This window comes from Callospermophilus lateralis, chromosome 19 (assembly GCF_048772815.1).
Source record: "Callospermophilus lateralis isolate mCalLat2 chromosome 19, mCalLat2.hap1, whole genome shotgun sequence".
NCBI lineage: Eukaryota > Metazoa > Chordata > Mammalia > Rodentia > Sciuridae > Callospermophilus > Callospermophilus lateralis.
The window spans coordinates 36,017,923-36,044,016 of NC_135323.1; the positions used below are offsets into that span (position 1 = coordinate 36,017,923).

General features: G+C 38.9%; 2 protein-coding genes across 4 annotated transcripts in view; one reads left to right on the plus strand and one right to left on the minus strand.

Annotated features, from left to right (window-relative positions):
- Rbak (RB associated KRAB zinc finger) lies at positions 1–19,109 on the minus strand. 3 transcript variants are annotated; one of them, XM_076840469.1, is made up of 5 exons: positions 18,836–19,109; positions 16,304–16,362; positions 7,267–7,393; positions 6,917–7,012; positions 1–6,107 (listed from the first exon to the last, which is right to left on the minus strand). In XM_076840469.1, the coding sequence occupies exons 2-5, from the start codon at positions 16,316–16,318 to the stop codon at positions 4,222–4,224; spliced, it is 2,124 nt and encodes a 707-aa protein (XP_076696584.1). In that variant the 5' UTR covers positions 16,319–16,362; positions 18,836–19,109; the 3' UTR covers positions 1–4,221. The 3 variants fall into 3 exon arrangements, with proteins under 3 accessions (XP_076696584.1, XP_076696583.1, XP_076696585.1); XM_076840468.1 differs by having other exon boundaries at positions 1–6,110; XM_076840470.1 differs by lacking the exon at positions 1–6,107 and adding an exon at positions 6,681–6,733.
- LOC143384912 (E3 ubiquitin-protein ligase RNF4-like) overlaps positions 18,605–26,094 on the plus strand; it is an 11,659-nt gene continuing 4,169 nt past the window's right edge. Inside the window, exon 1 of the mRNA XM_076840074.1 lies at positions 18,605–18,749. Coding sequence (XP_076696189.1) covers positions 18,605–18,749 — 145 coding nt within the window. The remainder of the gene's footprint in view (positions 18,750–26,094) is intronic.

Consider the following 26,094-nt stretch of genomic DNA (forward strand, 5'->3'; position numbering starts at 1 on the left):
TGGTACACATTAGCTTCTTTATTGAAGAGGCAGCTCAGACTCCTATTATATATGCAAAAGTGTGGAATGACAAAATATGTAATGACCCTTTAACCTTTTCCTTAAAATATACATCAAGGTAAGCTTTAAGGACACCGTGTAGGAAATCTTAGTAGACACCTTTAAAACTACTATAGAGTATTTCCTACACAGAATTATGCAAAATCTACCATTTAATTCCTGTTATGTAGCATATTCACATACATTTAGAAAAATATCTTGAAAGAGTGAACTAGCCATTTGGTTTACAAAAAAACTTTTTATCAAAGTGTAATATACATGCAGAAAAATACACATCTTAAGTAAATATCTCAGAACAGACATTGAGCACCCAGATTTAGAAACAATTATCAGCACCAGATAAACACCCCTATTAAATACTGGCTGAGGCTATGGATTTCTAACTGCATAGACAAATTTTGCCTGTCCTCATACTTTATGTAGCATCATGTAGTCTACTTGCATTTCTGGACTCTTTATTCAGAATTGTGAAATTCAGCAACATTGCTCTGTGGACTTAAAAGTTCACTCATTCTCAATGCTCTACAGTATCTTGCGGTGAAAAAATACCACTTTATTCAACTTAATTACGTCTTAAGATAATTCTGGGGTTTCTTGCAGTTTCATAGTATGCATATTCAAGCATATGTCCTTTGGTGGACACACATGTGCACGTCTGCCTGACCCGGGTAAGGGCTATACCCATGTTTAGCTATTAAGTGCCAACTTTCCAAAACAGTTTTTATCAGAGAGCAATTTCACTAGTAGAGTTCCTGTTGCTTACATGCTTACTAAACCTCGTGCTTTCTCATGCCTTCAATTTTAACCATCTCAGAGGGTGGTAGTAGTAATATTGTTTAAAATTTCCATTTCCCTGATTACTAACAAAGCTAAAATCTTTTCACGGTTACTGGTCATCTCTGAATGTTGTCTTTTGAGAAGCGGACAACCAGATCTTTTGCCCATGTTCCCCTTTGTTCCTTTATATTCCAGAGAAAACACCAGAAAGCCACAGGATGCAGGGCAAATCCTGTTCCCTGTGCTTGTGAATAAAGCTTTACTGGGAAACAGCTGTGCACGTTTAATTATGAAGTATATTTGGCTGCTTTCATACTAAATAGCAACTAGCAAATAGTTGGGCAGGTATGACAAAGCCCAAAATATTTACTGATTCCTCATTTTTAAAAAAGTACCCATGCTTTTTCTACTCAATTGTCACATATATGAAGACACATATATCTTGTACATTTTAGTTTCCTATTCACCTTCGTAATGGTGTCTGATAACAAGTTCTTAAAGTTAGTATATTCAAATTAACAAAACTTTTATAGTTTAATGCTTTTGGATCTTAAGAAAACTTTGCTTAATCTAAGGCTTTAAGATTCTGAGGTCTTCTTAATAAAACATACATTTCATATTTAGATCTGTAAACAATCCAAGACTGATTTCTCCGTTTTGTTAAAATTATGCAACTTGATGGGAAAAAACCATTTATTGGAAAGAATAACCTTTTCCCCACTGCACTTCTCCATCATTTTTGCACAACTGTGTATGTATGGGTCTATTTCTAGAACCCCTATATTCTGTTCAGTTGGTGTTTTCTTTGTGCCAGTATCACACTATCATAATTCAATGGCTTTATAGCAGGCATTGGTACAAGGGAATAAAAATTCTCCAGTTCTGTTTTCCAAAAGACAGCCTTGACTACTATTGGCCCTCTTGACTGTTCATACAAACTTTCAAATTAGCTTGTTAATTTCCATTAAAGAACTTTCTAGGATTTTAAGATTGCACTGAATATGATTTAGGGAAAACTTTATCCTAAAATCTGCAAACAAAATATATCCCTCTCACTGTGCTATGATTTTTTTCCTAGATAAAAGTTCTTGAAAATGTTAAATTTTCCCTTAGGCACTTGAGGATTTTTTTTTTTAAGTGGTATTGCTTTTAAATTTTTTATTTTATTTGCTGGTATAGTGAAAGAGAATTTTTGCAATATGACCTCAGGTTCAGGGATCTTGCTCGTTCTTTTTTTCCAGAGCTGGGGATCAAACTCGGGGCCTCATGCATGCTAGGCATGCACTCTGCCACTGAGCTTCTTCCCCAGCCCTCAATTTATTAATTCTATCTCTCAGAATATTCTATGTGCAAAATCCCATTATCTGAAGAGGTTTTACTTCCCTTCCAATCCTTATGCCTTTGCTGTACTTGCCTTACTTTCCTGGCTAGATCGTCCTACATAATGTTGAATAAAAATTGGTGAAAGTGAATATCCTCATCTATATTTTCATCTTGGGAGAAAATTTCATTTTATCACTAAGTATGCTGTTTGTTGTAGTTTAAGTTACTCTTTATCCAATTAAGGAAGTTCAATTGTATTTAGCCAAGATCATAGTGGATATTAATTTTATCACATTAATTTCCTATATACCAGACCACTTTTCTTCATGTGATCACAGGTTTTTTAAATTTCTTCTTCTTTATTTTTTTGGTGGTGCTGGAGTATTGACACCAGGTCCTTATGCTTGCTAGGCAAGCAAACTACTAGTATCTACTAGTAGATCCTCACTTTTGAATATTTAGCTACCTTGCATTCTTGGAGTATGACATTGCTAGGAATAAATTCATTTTCCAGAACAAATCCATCTCCATTTTGTTTGTTCAGGTGTGGGTCATGTGATGACCATAAACAAGTTACAGAAATCCCTCCACACCTGAGGTTTTTGGGATCAATTACAGTTCAAAAACATTAAATGAAAAATTTTAGAAATAATTCTTAAGCTTTGAGCTGTGTAACACTCAGTGATTAACTTGTTCAATCATGCCTGGGAAGTGAATCATTGCTTTGTCCAGTGAACCACACTGCATATGCTACCTGCAGCCATCATGGTAATCACATAGACTGTTAGCAGTATCAAAGTACCTATAAGGGTTTGGTAGTATTCACTGTATCAGGCATCTGTTCAGGATCTTGGAACATGTCCCCTACTACTATACTGGCAATTAGAGTGGAATTGTTACTATTGGCTTAGAATAATCAGGATTTACTATCTATGCCATATAAAAAAAACAGTGGGTAGCCAAACACTTCTAGCAGGAATGAGGAAAGAACACTAAGTTAATGAACCAAAAATTGACTGCTAGAAACTCAGAGATTTGTTCTGAAATACTGGGAATAAGAGTAAAAACACAAAATGATGCCATATTTTGATGAGATAAAAATGTGGACAAAATTTCTGAATCACATAATACTGGCACTTGACATACCTCAAAATCTGTGGATTAGAAAACAAGAGTGGTATATAGGAGTTGGGATACTTTGTATATACGAACAGTGCAGTTTCTCTTTCACTGAAACTTCAACTCCAAATAATGAATGCATAGTTTATCAAGTGTTTTTAAATTTTCTTTTCTTTTTTTTGCTCAAGTACAGTTGAAAACTACAAAAATCACTCTTCCCTGTACTGATGAGGCAGGCATTCACTAAAATCCCACTTGCAAATTCCTCTAAAGAATAGAAAATTATGTACTTTCTTATTTTGTAACTATCAAATATTATTTCACTGACAATATGTCTTAATAGTACATTTTGCCATTCTAATACTCAAGAAATACTGACTTTTCATAAAATCACGCAAATTCAAACTTGCATAAAATTGCATAGAACTACCATTAAACTGCATTTTAAAACATGATAATAAATGCCATATATTTATTTAATGTTATTGCCCTCATGATCAATTAACTCTTAATGATTTTTAAACTTCACTTTATGCAATGAATTCAAAGCTGAGAGCTTCTGGTATCTTTCCTATAAACACCTGTTTCTACATTAGAAATATGGCTTTTGGCATTACAACTTCCAAGATAATGTTTTACACATTCATCATATTGACATATTTCTCCTTAGTATGATTCCCTGATATGTAAATACACTTTAAATCCAAAATAAATATTAAATATTTGTAAAATTCCTCCTCTGTATAAATTATCTGGTGTCCCATGAGCTGTATGGTCTTGCTGAAGGATTTGCTTTTGTTGCACTTTTAGGGATTCTTCTTTGAAAATTCAGATTAAAATGGATCTAGCAACTCAGTGCATTTCCCCATTCAGGAGCATGAACACTCAGATGAACAATATTGGATTTCCCATATTTATTTTTCTAAAAATTGAGATTTTACTTCAGAGGTTTTCCACATCAAGTACATTCATATTCCCTCTTTTATGAATTCTCTGATGGCTATTGAAGGCTGATCTGTGGTGGAATTTTTTCCCACATTCATTACATTCATAAGGTTTCTCTCCTGAATGAGTTCTGTAATGTACAGTGAGGTATGACTTCTGAGAAAAGACTTTCCCACACTCATTACATTCATAGGGTTTTTCTCCTGAATGGCTTCTGTAGTGTACAGTGAGGTTCGACATCCGAGAGAAGACTTTCCCACATTTACTACATTCATAGGGTTTCTCTCCCGAATGAATCCTATGATGAATAGTCAGGTATGACTTCTGAGAGAAGAATTTTCCACATTCGTAACATTCGTAGGGCTTCTCGCCTGTGTGTACTCTTTGATGTCTAAAAAGGGATGAGTTATGGGAGAAGGTTTTCCCACATTCATTGCATCCAAAGGGTTTCTCTTCTGCATGACCTCTGTAATGTATGGTGTAGTATGACAAATCAGAGAATGATTTCCCACATATATTACATTCATAGGTTTTCTCCCCTTTTGGAAGTGACTGGAGCTCACTGAAGGCTGAATTTTCAAGGAAGGTTTTCCCACATTCATTACATTCATAGGGTTTCTCTTCTAAGTGGGTTGTATGATGATCAGTGAGACATGGCAGCTGAGAGAACTTTCCACATTCACTACACTCGTGGAGTTTCTCTTCTGTGTGTACTTTCCGGTGCCTAATGAAGGCTGAATTTAAATTGAAAGTTTTGCCACATTCAGTGCACTCATAAGGTTTCTCTTCTAAATGACTCCTATAATGTATGGTGAGGTATGATACCCGAGAAAAGAATTTCCCACATTCACTACACTGATAGGGTTTCTCTCCTGTGTGTGTTCTCTGATGTGTAATAAGAGTAGACTTTCGGTAGTAGGATTTCCCACACTCATTACATTTATAAAGTTTTTCTCCTGTGTGCGTTCTCTGATGGTCACTGAGGGCTGACTTACGGGAAAAGGACTTCCCACATTCGTTACATGGATATGGCCTCTCCCCTGAATGGTTTCTCTGGTGTAGGGTGAGATGTGTCTTTTGACAGAAGGTTTTCCCACACTCATTACATTCATAGGGCTTCTCGCCTGAATGGGTTCTCAGATGCTGTGTGAGATGCAACTTCTGACAGAAGGTTTTCCCACATTCAGTACACTTATAGGGCTTCTCCTCTAAGTGTGATCTCCTATGTACAGTGAGGGTTCCCTTTTGACTAAAGGACTTCCCGCATACATTACATTCGTAGGGCTTCTCTCCTGTATGAGCCCTCTGATGAATGATAAATTTTGACTTTTTACAGAAGGACTTTCCACATTCTGTGCATTCAAAGGGCTTCATTTCCATCTGTGACCTCTGATAGGCATTAAAATTTGACATCTGGATGAAATCTGGTCCAGAATCATCCCATTCATAGGGCTTCTCCCCCATATAAGCTCTCTCGTGAGCAATGAAAACAGCTTCCCTGTCTAAGGCTTCCATGCACTCGTATTCAAAGGGTTTCTGCAGAATGCTTTCTTCACTTTGAGAACAGGTGTCCCCATTTTGACTGAACTCATAGGATTTTTCTCCATGACAACTTTTCCCACATTCATTACACTCATCAGTTTTCTTTCTGGCATAGCTTCCATCACTACTAATTAATTCTGAAATAGATTCTAAATTCTCCCCACAGGAAACACAACTGTGAGCATTTATGTCTGAAAGAACACAGTGTGTATCTACATAAGTTTCATCAAATGCATCTCCTCTGTCGTCCATCAGGGTTTGGCTGTGCACATCACCAGCTTGCCTTGAATGCTGGTCTTCATATTCTTGGATTCTCTCTACTATGTCATCAACTTCCCAGACTTCTGAAAAGGAACAAGATTAAACAATCATGTGAATCTGAACAAACAACCAACAAAATGGGAGCTGATTCTGGTTTTAGGGTCACTCTCCACAAATAAAAATAACTGAGTGTATATGTCTCTTTTTCTTTGATTTGTGATAGAAAATGCACATACACATAGGGGTGGGGTAGAAGGACATGGGGAAGGAAAAGGACAGGATAGGACTCAGTGCATTTAAAAATAAAAAGAATTAATTCACATTAAATACAAGTACTTTATTACTATGTAGTATAATGTTTAAAACTTCAGTAATAAAGATGAAAGAAACTCAAGACATGATGAGCAAGAACAAAATCATTGAAAAAGTGCTAGAGTTAGGCAGAAATGAAAGGCCTTAGAGCAAAAGAGGTCAGTGGAAGACAAGAACAATGCGAAGAATATATTCAAGTCTGGATTATGTTAAGAAGAAACAGATTATAATTTATGTTAAATTGCAAGCTGTCACTTCATTCCAATACCACAACTCACCTAGACCCTTCCCAAATCTTTGTCTTTCTACACTGCACATAAATCCATACAAACACTCTAAAAGCACCAGTTTCCTCATGTTTGGAGATAGTCCCATAACCAGGGATTAGAACAGTCTATGACACAAAACAAATGCTCATTAAGTTTAACCATTAACATTATTTGAATTTACTGGCATTAACTCCTCAAACCAATCATGTCCCTACCATAATACTTCCTTAATTATCAAATTCCTAAGCTGCACCTAGGACATTAACAGGGATGACCATTTAAACAAACTGGATACTCTATTTACTGACCTGAATGACTTTGAGAAGGGAAGTCATCTTCTATTGTCCATGGCTCTTCTCCCTGCTCCAACTTAATGATCACATTTGGTTTGGTTACATCATACCCTGTTAATCAGAAGTAAAGAAGGACTCAGACTAGCTGGCTGTCTTTAGAATCTATGCAGTGTAGGATGACTTGCCTCACAAGCTGCATAACAAAATGCCCCATCTTTTTTACCTTATAAAATTTTTTTTACCTCTCAATGGAGAAATAAAATTACAAACATTCAACTTAGGCCCAAAAGGAAATAAAAGATCTTATTCAAATTCAAAGACAAAATCCTTAAATTGAAAGTGTTGAGAACATAAGCTGTCCTCACCCACAGAGACAAGGTTGCTGTAGTTCTCCAACATCACATCCCTGTACGTCATCTTCTCTTCAGGATCCAGCTGCTGCCACTCCTCTTGAGTGAAGTCCACAGCCACATCTTTGAATGACACTGGCCCCTGCAGCGGCACCAAATCAAAACTGGGTGATGTGGAACAGAAACACAGAGACAAGATCTTCCCAAGCTCACTGGTAAAGTTAACTACAAACACTGTATACCTTATTTTGTATTTTGAACTGTGAATGAAATACAAACTTACTGGAAACACATTGCCTTTGAGTTCTTTAATATATAAGAAACAAAAAAAGCAAAATTAAAAACCAAGGTACAACCGAGTTCCCATTTTACCAATGAATTATCTGAGTTTTCAACAATACCATTCCTGCTCTCAAAAGGATGACAGCCTAATGAGGAGATGACGTGTACACAAACATGCATTTTGCTCCTTCTCACTTCCTTCTGTTTCCTTTGCTGGCTGGTCTTTCCCTTCTCCTTGACCCCTTCACGGTATAGCAACCGTGATACAGGCCCTGTTTCTTTCCTTCCCATTATTATTCTGCTGCTTTTGCCCAGTTCCACTCTTTGATCTTTTGCCTCTTTCATCTGCACAGCCAGCTACTTTTGGCCATCTGCAACATGAATTTGTTTACCTCTTTCACCTTATTTCAAAATCTCATTCTTGCAGCAACATGTACTTTTTGTTTGAATGAATAACCAAAGGTATTATAGAGTGATGTGTGCAAGTGGTGTAACAAAAGGAAATCAAACTATTTTAAGTTTATGCTCTCAGATTAGGCTTTACAGATTTGGTTAATTTGAAGCCCCTAAGTATGAACCATGTACCTAAATTGAGATGAAAAGATGTCGATGAAGTCTTAAATACCAATGGCAAAAACTGAAGCAGCATCAATGTTTAAAAGGTTGGTGTAGAACAGGCCAAAAGACACCAAGAAGGTCCTTTCCTAAGGACAGCTTTTGAGACAATAAGGGTCGACTGTAATTCAAGAGGGTAAAGTGAATGTACACAATTACTTTCCTGCCTCAAAAAGAAACAAAAAAGCCCAAGTCAAACAGAAAAAGAGATTCATTCTCCTAAGAGCAGTGGAACACAGAGGCTAGGACATTAGGAATTTCTCCGAGGACATCTTTGAGGTCCAGAGAAGAGTAAAAGACAAAAAGAGCCTGGAACCATGAGACACAACTTTATACAGAGGCTAATGGGCTGCAGCCAAAGCAAACAGCAGGTTCTCCAGTACAGCCCTTGAGAATCTCCAAATCCATGGCAGGCCTAGGGTTCCTGTGGGTAGCATAGTGATTGGCAGAGTAGCTCACATGATGATCTGATTTAAGCACACTTAACAGCTAGATGAATGGTGGATCTGATAAGAACCCTCTGGATATGGCAGTACAGAGACATGGCAGGGTATATAATAACAGACGTCTATCACTAGGACAACCATTAATGCACTGTCCAACGAGAAAACTTCTGTCTGGGACAAATGATAAACATAGGACACTTGGAATATAAGTGCAATCCAAGATTGTTCCAGGTAAACCAGTACATACATATTCAACTCTATCCATATTGGATATGGATTCTTTTTCCCTAAAGGCAGACTCTAAAAATATATTCTCAAAGCAACAAGGTTCAAAGTTCTCAAAGCAACTTGAGCAAATTACTTAGTACATAAAGACTGATTGTTGAATTGCTTTAAAAACTATCATGTAAGAAACTTGATTAACGAATGGGACACAAAATATATAACTTACAACACAAAACTGAGATCCAACAGGTTCAACATTTTCATAAATAAAGAACAAAGAGGATAAACAAAAGAAATAACTAAAGACAAAATTGAAAATGACAACCAGGCTGAGGAAACATGTAAGCCTTCTCATCAAAAGGGGCCTCTAATTTACAAACAAGAATACTGGGGAGGAAAATACAGAGATCCAGAAATTTCCTGATAAAATATCTTAAAATAGAGGTCTGGGGATGTAACTCAGTGGAAGAGCACTTGCCTTACTTACATGGGTAAAGTCCTGAATTTGATCACTAGCACTTCTAAAACAAAACGAAAAACCTAAAGTTTAAAAGTCCTAAAAGTCAAGTATGGTGGTGCACACTTGAAATCCTAGTGACTTGGGAGGTTGAGGCAAGAGAACTGCAAGTTCAAAGCTAGCCTCAGCAACTTAGTGAGACCCTGTCTCAAATAAAACATAAAAGGGGCTGAGGTAAAGCATCCTGGGTTCAAATCCTAGTATGAAAAAATTCCTAAAATGTTATCAGGAAAAAAATACACTATTAATCCTGGTAACTGACATTCTACTTCTCATCTGATAGAATACAATGAAGAACTGCCCATAAATTTAAAAGAAAAATGTAAGATTTGGAACCTAGAACTGTACAGCAAGCCAAACTATTATTTAAGCCTGTGGGCACTTTAAAAGATACTTTCAGAAAAGCAAGACAATTTATTACCTAAGAACATAATTTCTTTAAAACACTGAAACCTTAGTGAAACATCAGCAAGCAAGGGTTTTCAGTGTTGTTGTAAGAAGCAGATCTGGGGGGCTGGGGATGTGGCTCAAGCAGTAGCGCGCTTGCCTGGCATGCATGCGGCCCAGGTTCGATCCTCAGCACCACATACAAACAAAGATGTTCTATTCGCTGAAAAAACTAAAAAATAAATATTGAAATTCTCTCTCTCTCTCTTAAAAAAAAAAAAAGCAGCAGATCTGGGGACTGCAAACATATAAAAAGGCAAGTACTCAGTGAACATGTTACATTCTATTATAAAAGATGCATTAACCCCAAGTGCACATCCACCAGTGCAGCCACAACTATACAGGACCCCAGAATGACCCCCTAAGACAGCAAAGGTAGAGCTGCTACCTCAAGCAAAACATCCATGTTTATCCACAGGTAAGAAATTAGCTGACAAATTCCCTCATAGAAAGTAGAATCTTATGGAGTAAGTTATTCCAGAAGGCAGTGGTGTTGTGGGGGTTACAATAGATATCAACAGATAACATAAAATTATATACCAGTATCATTTGTCAATATAGCTAAAATAAAATGCTAATAAACAAAATCCAATACCAGGTTTAAAAAATATTATAATTACCAAAGAGGACTTATTTTAAGACTATAGGTTAGATAAGCATATAAAAAACTATGAATATGGATTATAATACAACTAAGAAAACTTTTAATCTCCTGAAAAAGCCTGATAATACTTAAAATGCACACCTGATTTAAAAACTCAAGAAAATAGAAATCAATGGATACTTCACTAAAATCAACATTTATACACATACATTAAGACACAAGCATACTCTTACACCCTAATATGCACAGTATATACACATACACACATATGTATCAAACACAAGCACATGTATATACTACTAAGTTCACGCACATATATATAAATACACATACACATTTATGCTTCAGTCCTATCAGTACCAAAGTAAGGATCATTTAATGGGAAAACATATACACACTCCCAGTAAAACCAGGAACAAGGTTAAATGCTCATTATCTCTAATTAGAGAAGAGAAAATAATTAGAGGAATACAACTGATTAAAACAAAAACTAATTCTATTTGCAGATGACATAAAAACTCAGAGAATCACTGATGAAAACTTTAAAATACTCCTGAAAGACAGTGAAGTAGACATGAACAAATGGAATGTTTCTTGCTTTGGTGTAAGTAAATTTAATAATACAAAATTTCAGTTACCCTGTTATTTTATAAATATGAGATCTCAACAAAAAATATCAAAAAGCCTTTTCTTAAAAAGAAATAGCTTATGAATAAAAGAATATGGATATCTAAAAAAAAAGCCTTTTCTTGGAACTAGACAAGCAGATACTAAGGTTCACATAAAAAAGGAAAAAAACTGAGAATAACTATGAAATACTTTAAAAAGTTACAAAGGGGGCCTAACACTACTGGATTTCTGGATTTAAAACAATGCCTCTATGATTAAAATAGTTTGGTAGGGCTGGGGTGTAGCGCAGTGGCAGAGTGTGTGCTCAACACATGTGAGGCCCTGGGTTCAATCACCAGCACCAAAAAAAGTATGGTACTGGTATATAAGATAGATCAATAAAAAATAAAAATTTAAAAAAATATAAAAATTAAAAAATCATGGTTACGTGATAATGAGAACATCTCAAACCACTGAAGCAGAACTGATTTTTAATAAATGATGCTATGGCTGGGTGTGGCCTGGGTCCCCCAAAAGTCCATTTTGATTATAATCTTGATCCTATTATCGTGACACTATTGGGAGGTAGTTGAATTTTGGGAGGTGGGACCTAGTGAGTTCTTAGGTCACTGGAGATCAGAAGACACAGTGGGACTCCAGTCTCTCACATTTCCCATTTGGTGGCATAAGCTCTTACACACAAGCACCTATACCATGATGTGATGTAGCCAAAAAAAAGCTAGTGCCAACATCACACCTTGGTCCTGCAAAACTGTGAGCTAAATAATAAATGACTTTTCTCTTTATAAGTTGGTTACCTCCAGTATTTCTAAGGTTGACAATAAACTGAAAGACAAGTGATTACCATTTTGACATGGATTAAACTGCACTCATACCTTACACCAACCAGGCGAGTGATCTAAGTGTTAAAAAAAAAATCAAACCATACCAAAAAAAAAAAAAAAAAGTGAATTTACTAAAGGAGAAAAATGGAAGTATCCTATTGTAAGCTTCTTATATTTTTAAGTAAAATGGTGTATTTCTATAAGATATATTGATAAAGTTGCACACCATAAATTCTAAAGCACTTACTAAAGTAACAAAGCAGTATTATAGTTAATACCCAACAAAAGAAATAAAATGGGATCGTAAAATATAATCAAGGGGCTGGGAGTGTAACTCAGTTGCATATCACTTGCCCAGCACCCATAAGGCCTTGGGTTCAACCCCTTGCACTGCAAACAAAACAAAACCCCAGTCAAAAGGAAGATTAAGAAGAAAAAGGAAACAATACACGGTAAATAGAAAACAGACAATAGACTATAACTTAACCAGACATAGCAATAATCATATTACATGTAAATAGTCTAAACGCCCCCAATTAAGAATTGTCAAATTGGATAAAAAGAAATAAGGTCCAACTCTAGGTTACCTATAAGAAATACACTTTAAATATAAAGACAAACAGGTTAAAAGTAAAACAATAGATAAGATATACCATGTCAACATTACTATAAAGAAAGCCAAAGTGGAGCTAGGGCTGGGGCTCAGTGGCAGAGAATTTGCCTTGCAAGTGTGAGGCACTGGGTTTGATCCTCAGCACCACATAAAAAATAAATGAATAAAGATATTGTGTCCATCTACAACTACAAAAATATTTTAAAAAAGAAAGAAAGCCAGCCAAAGTGGCTTTATAAATAACAGATAACGTACATTTCACAGCACAAAACATTGCCAGAGGTAAGGAAGGCCATTTCACAATATCAAAGAGGTTAATTAATCAAGGACATAAAAATCTTGAAGGTGTATATATCTAATAAAATACATTAAGTAAAAACTGATAGAACTGCAAAGAGAAATAGACAAACCACAGTTGCAGGAGGAGATATCATGTCCCCTTGCACAATCAGTTAGGATAAAAATGCCCCATTCACAATAGCCTCAAAAAACATAAAATACCTGGGAATCAATCTAACAAAAGAGGTGAAAGACCTCTACAGTGAAAACTACAGAACACTACAGAAAGAAATTGAAGAAAACCTCAGAAGATGGAAAGATCTCCCATGCTCCTGGATAGGCAGAATTAATATTGTCAAAATGGCTATATTACCAAAAGCGTTATACAGATTTAGTGCAATTCCTATTAAAATCCCAATGACATTCTTCATAGAAACAGAAAAAAATAATCATAAAATTTATTTGGAAAAAGAAGAGACCCAGAATAGCCAAAGCATTTCTTAGCAAGAAAAGTGAAGCAGGAGGCATCATAATACCAGACTTTAAACTATACTACAGAGCTATAGTAAAAATAATGGCATGGTATTGGCACCAAAATAGACATGTAGATCAATGGTACAGATTAGAGGACCAGAAATAAACCCACATAAATATGGTTCTGTTATAATAGACAAAGGTACCTAAAACATTCACTGGAGAATAGAGCCTATTCAACAAATGGTGCTGGCAAAGCTGGAAATATATATGTAGCAAAATGAAATTAAACCTCTCTCTCTCACCCTGCACAAAAATCAACTCAAAGTGGATCAAAGACTTAGGCACTAGAACAGAGACCCTGCACCTAACAGAAGACAAAGTAGGCCCAAATCTTCACCATGTCAGCCTAGGATCTGACTTCCTTAATAAGACTTCTAAAGCACAAGAAGTAAAATCAAAAACCAATAAATGGGATGGATTCAAATTAAAAAGCTTCTTCTCAGCAAAGGAAATAATAATATAAGAAGAGAGCCTACAGATTAGGAGAAAATCTTTACCACATGCACCAACTGATAAAGCATTAATTTCTAGGATATATAAAGATCTCAAAAAACTTAACACCAAAACCCCCCAAATAACCCAATCAATAAATGGGCTAAGGAACTGAACAAACACTTCACAGAAGAAGAAATACAATTGATCAACAAATACATAAAAGTGTTCACTATGTCTAGCAATTAGAGAAATGCAAATCAAAACTACACTAAGATTTCATCTCATTCCTGTCAGAACGGCAATCATCAAGAATACAGGCAACAATAAATGTTGGCAAGGCTGTGGGGAAAAAAGTACACTCATACATTGCTGGTGGGACTGCAAGTTGCTACAAACACTATAGAAAGCAGTATGGAGATTCCTCAGAAAACTTGGAATGGAACCACCATTTGACCCAGCTACCCTACTCCTCGGTTTATACCCAAAGGACTTAAAAATCCACATACTACAGTAATGCAGCCACATCAATGTTTATAGCAGCTCAATTCACAATAGATAGACTATGGAACCAACCTAGGTGTCCTTCAATAGATGAATGGATAAGGATAATGTGGTATATAGATTCAATGGAATATTACTCAGCTTTAAAGGAAAAATAAAACTATGGCATTTGCCAGAAAATGGATGAAGTTGAAGAATATCATGCTAAGTGAAATAAGTTAATCCCCAAAAATCCAAGGCCGAATATTTTCTCTAATATTTCTTTTCTAGTGCACCCTGCTAATTCACAATAAGGCAGAGCACATTAGAAAAGAATAGCATTACCTTAGATTAGGTAGAGGAAATTGAAGGGACGCAAGGGGAGGGGATGTGGGGATAGGAAGGATAGAAGAACGAAACAGACATTATTATTTTATATATATATATATATATATATATATATATATATATATATCTGCATGACCAATGTGATTCTACAACATGTACACTCAGAAAAATGAGGAATTATATCCCATCTATGTTTGATATATCAAAGTGCATAAATGTATTCTACTGTCATGTATAACTAATTAAAACAAATTGAAAATTAAAAAAAAAGAACACACTGGTTCATGATAACCAAACAAAAAGCATGCTGCTCAGGAGCCTACCCAATACATTGAAAACGTTTTTTTCTGTATCAACCACTTAACTAAAATGGAGAAATGTTTACTTTCAGAAAATTATTCTAGCAGATAAATGAAGAAATGGTAGAATTAATGGATTACCATCCTGCCTTCCCTAGTGAATTACTGGATCAAGACAATCAACATCAATCAGTAGCTGCTAAACTTACAAAAAGGATATAAGGACAGGATGTGCCTCTAGAGGGACACAAATGCTGAAAGAACTAAACATAAATCTGATTGAACTTCCAGATCAAACCAACACTTTTACAAGGCATACAAAGAATTTTAAAAATGTTTTAAAGGTAAAATGATGGCAACACATTCCCAACTGGGAAACTGAGGATAAACAACCCACTTTCTAAGAAAAACAAATGGCAAACGATAACACAAGAAACATATTAAGGAAGCTACTATTAAGAGACTTAAAAGACTTATCAATCAATCAGCATGGAATCTACCTGTATTCTGAAAAAACCGAGCAAATCAAAAATATTGTTGGGAAAACTGAAATTCTGAACACTGGATATTATATACTAAAAAAGAATGGCATTGTAGGTAGTCTCTAACCCTTGTTAAAAAGACTCCTTATAATTTAAAGAAATACTTACAGATGATTTTTTTTAAGCCCAAAGAAGGGAAACACCATTAAAAAAGTATCAATCAGTTTTGAAGTAACAAATATCAAAGCAGATTAAGAGTCATAGTGGATAAGAACTGGAAAGGCTGCTGGATTTGGCCATAATTAAATCTCCAGCATTCCTTCCTCACAGATTCAGGAAAGTGGTGAGGATGCAACCAAAACACTCAAAAGGGAAATGTGAATGGGAATTGAAAAAAATCTTTATAATTATTTTTATATTGTTTGCTATGCAACCCAAATGGACTTACAGAAATATTTCAAGAATGATCAGCTCATTCTCCATGATTTAGGTTCATCTGTAGTTTAAAAGAGTAAAAGCAGAAATGTGTCTAGTTAGCTCAATACTTTGGTCCCTAGGAAGTTATATGAACCAAGTTCTTGTGGGCAGTTGGCCATCTGCTGACACAGCCAACAAGTAAGTCAGCATTGCAATGATTTAATGGTTGTTATCAGGAAAGCTATCCACAATCATATCAACTTTAGCAATGAAAATTTTTTCTGAGCCATAAGAAATCGTTAAAAGCCACAAGTAACAAAAATGGATTCTTATACTGATGCAAATGCTGCAATTGTCCCTATGGCTGTCAAGAACATCTGAACCACGTTTGTGGCTTCATTACCTTCATTAAAGTATCACATTACTTACACATTAAGTCCCTGACAGAAGAGTCTCAGTGCTGATCTGCCGTCTTTTATTGATTTCTATATTTCCATTTTAAAGTACAAATTCTTACAAACCTAAGAAGCATTACAAAGGAAAGTGAAAGAAAATATACACAGAAAACTCACCTGCAATTTGTTCATTTTCTGCTGCTCTTGGAAAAGTGTAGAGATTGTTGATGGTGGACCTAAGGGAGGAGAAGCAGGTCATTGAAGACAGCAGTTATCTGGCCTGCACAGGTAGGAATTACCTGTATGAGAACCTTGAAATTAAGCTCAATGAAATCCGATCCCTGAACTCTCAGAAGAGAAAAAATGGGTGAGAGGAAGCATACACTTGTACCTTTCGAATTCCAATGTGATCAAGTGGTAATTAGATGACTTAAGATTCTCAATGATGAGGGGGCTGGGGTTGTGGCTTGGTGGTAGAGTGTTTGCTTAGTACATTCGAGGCCCTGGGTTCGATCCTCAGCACCACACATAAATAAAAAAAAATAAAGGTATTGTGTACAACTAAAAAATAAATATTTAAAACAAAGATTCTTGGGCTGGGGATGTGGCTCAAGCAGTAGCGTGCTCGCCTGGCATGCGTGAGGCACGGGTTCGATCCTCAGCACCACATACAAACAAAGATGTATCCGCCGAGAACTAAAAAATAAATATTAAAAAAATTCTCTCTCTCTCTCTCTCTCTTTAAAAAATAAAAATTAAAATTAAAAAAAAAGATTCTCAATGGTGAACATAAACATTGACTCCTTTGTCAGCCTGACACAGGTGGGGAAAAAAAACTCCCCTTAGAGTACTCATGTGTCTTATTGTCTCTTTAATTTTTTAAAAAGCAAACAAGCCACAGGTATTGAGAATCTGATCCTTCCTCATAAATGGAAGCTACAGAGAAATAAGGAATCTTAAATAATAATAAAAAAAGGTGGGGGGAATCTCATGAAAACAGAAGGGAGAACACTGGAGTAAAGGAAGGGAATCAAGTGGGAGGAAGGAAGGAGAGGAGAGGGAAGGAATTGTAGAATGAAACAAACTACACTATGTTCATGTGGCCAGGAAGAAGACATGTCTTGCAAAAAGGGTGCACGGGGTTCCCAGAATGAAGGGAGAATTTGACTCAGGACCAATGGGATTCTTCGCATACAGCATGCAGTCATAGGAATAAACAGAAGTTCATTTAGGAAAGTGGATACATATTTAAGGGAGAATGGGGGAAAAATCAAGAGTCACCTTTGGGATAAAGCAAGGAATATACATGCAAGGGAAGATGCAGGTTATCTCCAGAGGAGGAGACAGCAACTTGTTGATATAGGCTGTTATATTTATAAAGGAATAGTTGCTAGAGTCTGGACTAGAAGTAAGATCGAGCTACATAATTTCATGAAGGTTTTCCCTGCATTAGTAGCATGGGCTAAGAGGATGTTGTTCAGGAGCTGCAATTATTTATGGATGCTTTCTGCATTTCGATGGTTTACGGGCACTTCCTTTGAGACTCAGTATCTCTCCCTTTATTCATGAATTCCTATCTCATGAGTATGCACATAACACAATGAATTCCACTTTTATGTACATCTCTAATGCACCAATTTAAAAAAAAAGCAGAAGGAAGACCAATAGAGTAGAGGAAGTGGGGGAGGATGGGGGAGTGGGAATAGAGTAGTACTTGGGATTGAAATGGAGCAAATTATGTTGTATTCATTTAATTATAGGTCAGAGTAAACTCCGCAATGATATATATGATGCACTATTTCTTTTTTTGGGGGGCGGGTACCAGGGATTGAACTCAGGGGAACTTGACCACTGAGCCACATCCCCAGCCCTATTTTGCATTTTATTCAGAGACAGGATCTCACTGAGTTGCTTAGCGCCTTGCTATTGCTGAGCCTGGCTTTGAACTTGCAATCCTCCTGCCTCAGCCTCCCAAGGCCTTGGGATCACAGGCATGTGCCACCATGCCTGGTTTCGTGCACTAACTTAAAAAAAAAAAAAAAGAAAACTAGGATACAGTAGACAGAACGTTGGCTTGAAAGTTTGACTACTATTAAATGCAATCCTATCAACAAACCCCATGACCTTGATCAAGTCATCCACCATGTCAGGCACAAAGCCTTCCTCTACCAACCAAAGAAATAAGATTTTTCCTTTGCTGCATTATGATTCTACAAGGGCGAGGGGGAACTCAACACAGAACTGAGGTGCCCGTGGAGGTTTACTGACACACTGAGACAGAAGTGTTGAGAGGAGGAAGGGGAAGATGGGGTGCAGATATAAGTCGCAGTTGAGGCCGGTGTCCATGTGTCCTTCCAGATCTTCCCACCGAGCAAGACCGTGCAACCCGCCTTGGCCCCCAAACCGAGAAACCGCTAAACCCTTCCGTGCCCCCGGCGCTAATGTCCACCAAGTAGTGGCTGCACCTAAAATCCGCTCATGGCGGCGAGCAAAACCACGACTGCCCCTTCTGAGGTTGTGCAGCTTCGGTCCCGCGACTCCCCGAGGGCAACAGAGCGCCGGGAGGTTCCAGCTGGCCGCTGCTACGCCCCGCCCGTCGCGCTGCCCCTTGCCAGGCCCTTCGGTTTCTGAAAGGCCAGAGCTGGGCCTACAGCACAAGTTGAGGCCGCGCCTCCCTGCGGGGCCCAGACCCGCCCCCTCAGGACTCACCGTCCCGCGAGCGCCGGCCTGGCTGCCAAGGAAGCCACCGCCCGCCCGGGTTCCGCTGCCCCTTCGCCGCCGCCGCTGCCCTCCTAACAATCGGGCCCCGCGCCGCGGGCTCGGCAGTCGCGCTCGAGCCTCGGCTCGGACACTAGATCACACAGGCACGCACACTTGACGCCAGCCCGTCCGGTCGACGTGCACCCCACAAGTTCCCAAATCCTCGCCCACCCGAGGGCACAGCCTGGGAACCGGGGCGGCGGTCACCTGGATGGACAGGAAGCCAGGCGAGGCCGCGGCGAGGCGCATGCGTGAGTACGCACACGGGGAGAAGCGCACATGCGCAGGACGCCTCCCGAAGCCCGCGGGACCCCTACACGGACTCTATTTCCCAAAAGTCTGCGCGCCGCCGGACTTAGGGAACGATGCAAAGGTCTCTGCCTCGTCCTGCAGTTAAGAGGTGCTGTGCTAAGAGCCCTGGCCGCCGCGAACCCCGCGCTCGGTTTCGCATTTGTCTCCCGTCCCTTTCGGCTTCTAGCAGCGGGTTGAGTGGTTGGTCCCGGGAGCCCAGGTTCTCTCCTTCCTCAGAGCCTTCGGTAGGGACCCAAGTTCTGACAAACCGAAGAAGGGTGTGTCCTGCAGAAGTTTCTCAAAGGCTAGGCTACAGCAGTTGTCCAGCGATGCTGTCCAAGGAAGGGAAAGAAGACAGAAACTGTAGCTTTTCCAGATCGCACGAGTAATGTGCCCAAACTGCAAAAAGACAGCGCACACCAACTGAAAGGAACCACCTGTGACTTTGCCTGTCCGAGAAGATCACGTTTAGAGTTAGCTACAAATGTCCATCCTCGAAAAGGAGACCATAAGCACAATGGGTTCTCACTATTTGGGGCTGAAATAATGCAACAGTTCTCTGGCCTAATTGGTTCTTAAAAGCTGGTGGGGGAAATAGTAAAAACAAAATCTGCCAACCCAGGAACTCCTCTGCACAAATGCAGAAAGTGAAGACAACCGTTTTTATCCCAAGGAAGCACTGAGCCAGACTGTGATGCGCATCCTAGGTGAACCACTAAGGAGACTGCAGGAGGACGCCTCGCCTTTCTAATACCAAGCAGGGACTCTCCAGCCCGTGCACCCGGGCTCAGGATAAACTGCAGCTGGTCCTGGGTGAAAGCACTTGACGCACCGTGGGCTCGCCATTCTCACAGGACTCATCCTGAGTTCATCTGGTAATCGAGGTGGTCGTCCGAGCTCTTGCCTTTATCCCAACGAAAAGCAAAACTTCTCACATCTCTATGACAAGCGGGTAGATACAGCTCAGAGTAGGGTGCCTGCACCAAACTCCCAAGGTGACAGGGACATAGGGACGCTGTCTTCCTCAAGGTTTACATCTTAGAGAGATGACTCCGGCCTAGAAATGCATTCCTGGCTGGAATGCTGGCAAGCAGCTTATACCACTTTTTAAAAGATTTAGATGTGAATCAAAGGGAGACAGGAAATATTCCTAGGACCAGTTTTCTAAAGGAAAACCTCTGCAAAAGGGAGAAGAGAGACAGTCTCTACCTTTTGTCAACAAGCAAAATGTGATCTTTTATTTATTATTTATTAAGTTCTCAATTTACAATGCTGAGGATGGAACCCAGCTCAGCCAGCACTCTTACACTGAGCCACAACCCCAGTCCCATCTTAAAAACAAAACAAAACAAAAACCTATAAGATGCAAATAACAATGTCCAAGAATATGGTAAAAGTAAAGGCTAAAAATAATATATTCAGGATAATGAACACAATGTATTTTAACATAAAGATGCACTTTCACAAGAATATCTTAAATAATAAATCCATTTATGTGATAATTACAAAGTACTCCAGAATTCTTTTAACCTTTAAGATTTTTTTAAGTTGGAGATGGATACACAATATTATTTATTTGTATGGTACTGAGGATGGAACTCAGTGCCTTATACATGCCTGGAAGGGGTGCGCTACCCCTGAGCTACAGCCCCACCCCTTTTTAAAACTTTTATTTATTTTCATGCAGTGCTGATCTAACACGTGTTAGGCAAGCACTCTACCTTTGAACTACACTCCCAGCCCCATCCAAAAAAATTTTTAAAAGGAAAATTACAATATAAAAAATATGATGTACACTTAAGATAGGGCAAAAATCAAATCCCACATTCTCCAGCAGGTTTTTGTCTCTGTGGGGTTGGGTAAGTCAGGTAAGCTTTCCTTCTTGACCTGTAGTTGTAGGTCATTAAGTAGGTGATGACTGGTGTCAACCTCTTCAGTCTCAGCATCTGCCTCCAGCCACCTGGATGAGTAAGGCAAACATTTGACCCCACTCCAGTGCCTCCTTGAGCCAACAGAGCACCCCTGCACTCTGCACACCAATGCAGGTGTGTCAGATGGTGTAGAAACATAAGTCCTTGTCCAGGAGCTAGATAGAATAAGGATCCACATGGGATGAGGCAGCTGGGAACCAAGATGGGGAAGCAGGTCAGAGTGAGCAATGGGAAAGAAACCCAAGCTCTGGAATGAGGGTTTCCAGATGTTTGCTTGCAGTGGAGAGGAGATGGAGAGGGGCCACCTTTGTAAAAAAACTTCAGAGCAGGTGAATTTGGCGGCCCCAGCAGCAGACCCAAGCTTCAGCTCTAGCTGTCACTTATGCTATGTGACTAGGGCAACTTTCTGAGCCCAGTTCCCTTATCTAACAAAAGAGGGATAAAGAATGAATTGAACAACGTCTCTCTCCCAGCATTCCTTCCAGATAGGGTTTAACATATTGTGGCTGACAAAGAGAGATTTGCAAGGACCAGCTTCATGATCACAGAATAATCAAAAGGGTGAATTTGCAACTGAGGGATAATGAAAGCATAATGGATGTATATTTACATCTATACGTCAGCACATCTCGCCCTTCATTTTTGTCTTTAGACTGAAAATATTCTTTCATATGGATAAAGCACATTTTGTTTACCAATTCATCCACTAGAGGACATTGGTGTGGTTTTCCCTCTTTGTCTGCCATGAATCATGCAGCTGTGAACATATGTATACAGATCCTTTGGATACCTGTTTTCATTTCTTTGGGGATATACATATGCAGGAGTAGAATTGCTGGATCACAGGGGGAGTCTATGTTTAACTTGTAGGGGAGCCACCAAACTGTTTTCCACCCTTTATATTTCCATGGGAAATGTTAAAGGAGTTTTAGTTTCTCTCTTTGCTAACATTTGTTATTTTCCATTTTGGTTATCATAGCCATCCTTACAGCTGTGAAGTGGTTTCTCATGGTGGTTTTGGTTTGTATTCCTAAATCAATCTTGGTTCCTGCTTGCAAAGGATTTGCCTCATCAGAGATAGCAACTTATTTCATTATTTTTAGCATTAACTTCTATTAAATTTTAAATTTTTCTAGTATATAATCTATTTTCCAAACAAATTGGCAAATAGTCTCTTTTATTCATAGACTTGTGACATAACATATATCCCCACATGCAGTTTTGTTGGTAAGATTTTAATGGAATTGTACCTATGATTATAATTCTTCATGATACTTGGTTTTATTTAATTTGTTACCTGGCATTAAATGTCACCAAAAATCTCTTGACAATGTCTCCATTTTTTAGGGTTAGCACTTGTATTTCAGATAGCCTTTGCCAAAGGGAACCCACTGGTAAGACCATAAAGCTATAGTTAGTATTTGTTGAACAATGTTTATTTAACTGATTTTGCATGGATTTGTGAAGTGAATCCAAGTTTCTAAGCTTCTGTTATATAGCCTCCTAAACTCAGATTCAAACCTTCCCTGGACTTGCCTCATGGAGCAAAGGTGACGGATTTAACCAGGTTCAATTAAAGATCAAACAATTGGGAATTAGACTGTCTCTAATCTATTACTTCTGCAGAAACTCTTATTTCCTATAGTCATCTGCTTTGCCACAAACCTCGCCACTTTGCAGAGAAGCAGCCGAGGTAAGTCCAACACTCTACCCATATGCTTTGCAAAGCAGGAATCAAGAAAAATGACATACGCTTATTGGACAGAAAAAATGTTTCAATAGCTAGAAAAAAACATCCTGAAGGAGACTGCACACATGCACAGCTGCAGATTCAGTTCCAGCAGCTCACACCACTAGTAATACCAGCTGGAACTGAACCACTGCTGATATACCTCATTTTGGTTACTTGCGTTATATAATACTGTTTTGCAGATATTTGACCTGGAGAGCAGATATCTTTAGGAACTCTCAGACAATTTAGGCTGATTGACAGGTAACACTTCTAAAAATAGCAACTTTTAATCTAAAAATCTTCAGTTAATTTCTGGTAATGATTTTAAATGAGGATGCACTAGGTGTAGTAGTATGGATCAGGAGTGTCCCCAAAGGCCCATGCATTGAAGGTTTGGTCTACAGCCTGGGGTGCTATTAGGAGGTAGTAGAGCTGAGAGTGGTGATGCACACCTGTAATTCCAATGGCTTGAGAGGCTGAGGCAGGAGGATCATGATTTCAAAGCTGGCCTCAGCAAAAAGCAAGGTTCTAAGCAACTCAGTGAGACCCTGTCTCCAAATAAAATACAAAAATGGTGCTGAGGATGTGGCTCAGTGGCTGAGTGCCCCTGAGTTCAATCCCTGCTATCAAAAAAAAAAAAAAAAAGGTGGTGGAAGTTTTAGGATGGGGCCTAGCTTTCAGGGCATTTCCTTGAAGGGATATGGAACCCTGGCCGCTTTCTGTTTCTCTCTTCACTTCTTGTCTGCCATGAGGTGAACAGATCTCCTGTGCCATATGCTTTATCCATGATATATTAATTGGGTACTGAGAAGCCCAAAATAAAAGAGACAAGTGACCTTGGGCTGAAACCTCTGAGCATGAGTCAAAATAACCTTTCCTCCTTTTAAGTTGGTTATCTCAGGTATTTTGCCACATGTAACAGAAAACAGACCAATACACTAGTCAGTTTGCTATAGAAACAACTCAGAAATCTCAGTGGCTTTGAACAACAAAGGTATAGTATTGCACCACTGTATGTCTTCAGTAGCTATGCAGGCTGTGCCTATCTTTGGGTCCTTGAGAAACACATGTCCTTGAAATGGCTGCATCTCCAACCCTGGTGGTGGCTATGCCAGACAGAGAGGCTTTCCCCAACTTGGTATTGGAAATACATCACTCTACCCTAAAAGCTAAACTCATGATTTGTATTACCAACACATTGGCGGGAATTATTCACTTAGTTTCATCAAACCACAAGGGATTCATGCAATGAAGACCTTCCCAAGGAAGTGGGTTAAAAATTTTTGGTAAAACCCACCACAAATAAGAAAATTGCTGGCAGGAATCTGATCGTCTCTAGGTAGTTTTCTTATGCTTTAAATGCAATAACACACTTGCTCCTTACAGAAGTTCTTGAAGTAGAATACACTGTCATCCCATTTTAAAGATGAAGGAACTAAAGTCTGAAAAAAATCAAAGATTTTCACCATGAACACATGAAATTCAGAACAGTGAGTCTTTCAACAAAGGCCAAGGCACTGCTTGACAGCTCAATGTAATTGCATCTCTCTCTTCTCTGCTCCAACTTTGGCTCAATCAGCCAAACATGGTAAGAACCCCTCTCCTAAGCTGAGTAACAAAAGCTTAGGAAGCAGCATTTTATATTCAGACTCTTGAATCAAGCATCCCATATTCATATATGTGCTCTCACTTAAAGTTGAGTTTTCCCTTCTTGGTCAAATGTCTGCAGAATCTATCTCTATGTAGATGCCCTGAAAAAAAATTTTTTTAATTACTGAGTCAATAAATGTATTAGTCAGCATTCTGTTACTGGAATAAAATATGTTCAATAATCAATGTAAAAAAAGGACAGGTTGCCTGGCCTGGTGGTACACACCTGTAATTGGGAGACCCTACAACTTGGGAGTCTGAGGCAGGAGGCTCCCAAGTTCAAAGCCAGCCTAGGCAACTTAGAACTTTTCACAAAATAAAAAACAAGAAATAAATAGCTAGGGGGGCTTCGGATGTGGCTCAAGTGGTAGCACACTGGCCTGGCATGCGTGAGGCGCTGGGTTTAATCCTCAGCACCATATAAAAATAAAATAAAGATATTGTGACCACCTAAAAATCTAAAAAAAAATTAAACATTTTTTAAAAATAATAAATAGCTAGGGATGTAGCTCAGTAAAGCATTCCAGGATTCAAACTAAAAAAAAAAAAAAAAAGTGGATGGGTTGCACAATTGTTCTGGGGCTTGGTGAGGAGAAGGGCCTGGTGGCCAGCATATAGAGGAGCAAAGCTCCTTATCTTAAGCAAGAGAGAAAGAGGCATGGATGTGACTCAGTGCTAAAGTGCTTGCCAACCTTGCATGAGGCCCTGGGTTCAGTTCCCAGGACAGCAGGGGTGGGGGAAAGAGACTGAATGTGTGAGACCAACCTTACACGTGACTGAGTCACACTCCCTGACTGAGTGCTGAGGCTCTCAGTCACAGAAATGTGGCAGAGCTTTCCCCACCCTTCTTGGGTCCGAGAGGGGTCGGTGTCTCGTGCATGGGTGTGTCTTGCTACAGCCCCATGGGTGAAGCTATGCTCACCTGTTCCTTTGTAATATAACCCCTTGCCCTGTTTAGGTTTAGGGTAGAATCTTCCATGGAAGTGCCTTGTGTGTGTCCCCTTCTCTTACTGTGCCATTGGGTGTGGCCTACCCAGGTGTCAGTCAACCTGCTGACAGTGGACATCATGAAGATACTCAGCCGCCTGAAACCTGACCCCTTGCCTCATTTGAATAGCTTCCCTCAATAAAAGGGGTCAGCGCGTGCTTTCGCTCTCTCTCTTTCTGCGGACCCTTAAGGTCAGAGGAGCCATCACAGAGACCCCAAAGAAAAAGGTATTTGTGTCTCTTGTGTGGTTATTTTTTGCAGCCCAGTTAGCCCAGTTCAACTGGAGTGACCCCTGAGCCTTTTAGGCTCGAGAACAGAAACCCAGCAGCTGAGATTATACTACCTATTTCTAGAGCTCAGCCCAATGAACAACTTCCTTTAACTAAGGAAGGAACTACTAAATGTCCCATCACTTCATTCATTGAAGCATCATGCTGGGGACCAAGCCTTCCAGATTCAAACTATATCAAAGAAGGTCTGGAAGTCTCCAGTTCCTTCCATGGGTAAACTTTCTCTTTCTAGAATAACTGAATACTTAACTCCTTCACTCTCTCCTCCTGAATCCACACTGGGATCTGATTGGTTACCTTTTGTAGAGGATAGAGTGTAGATGATA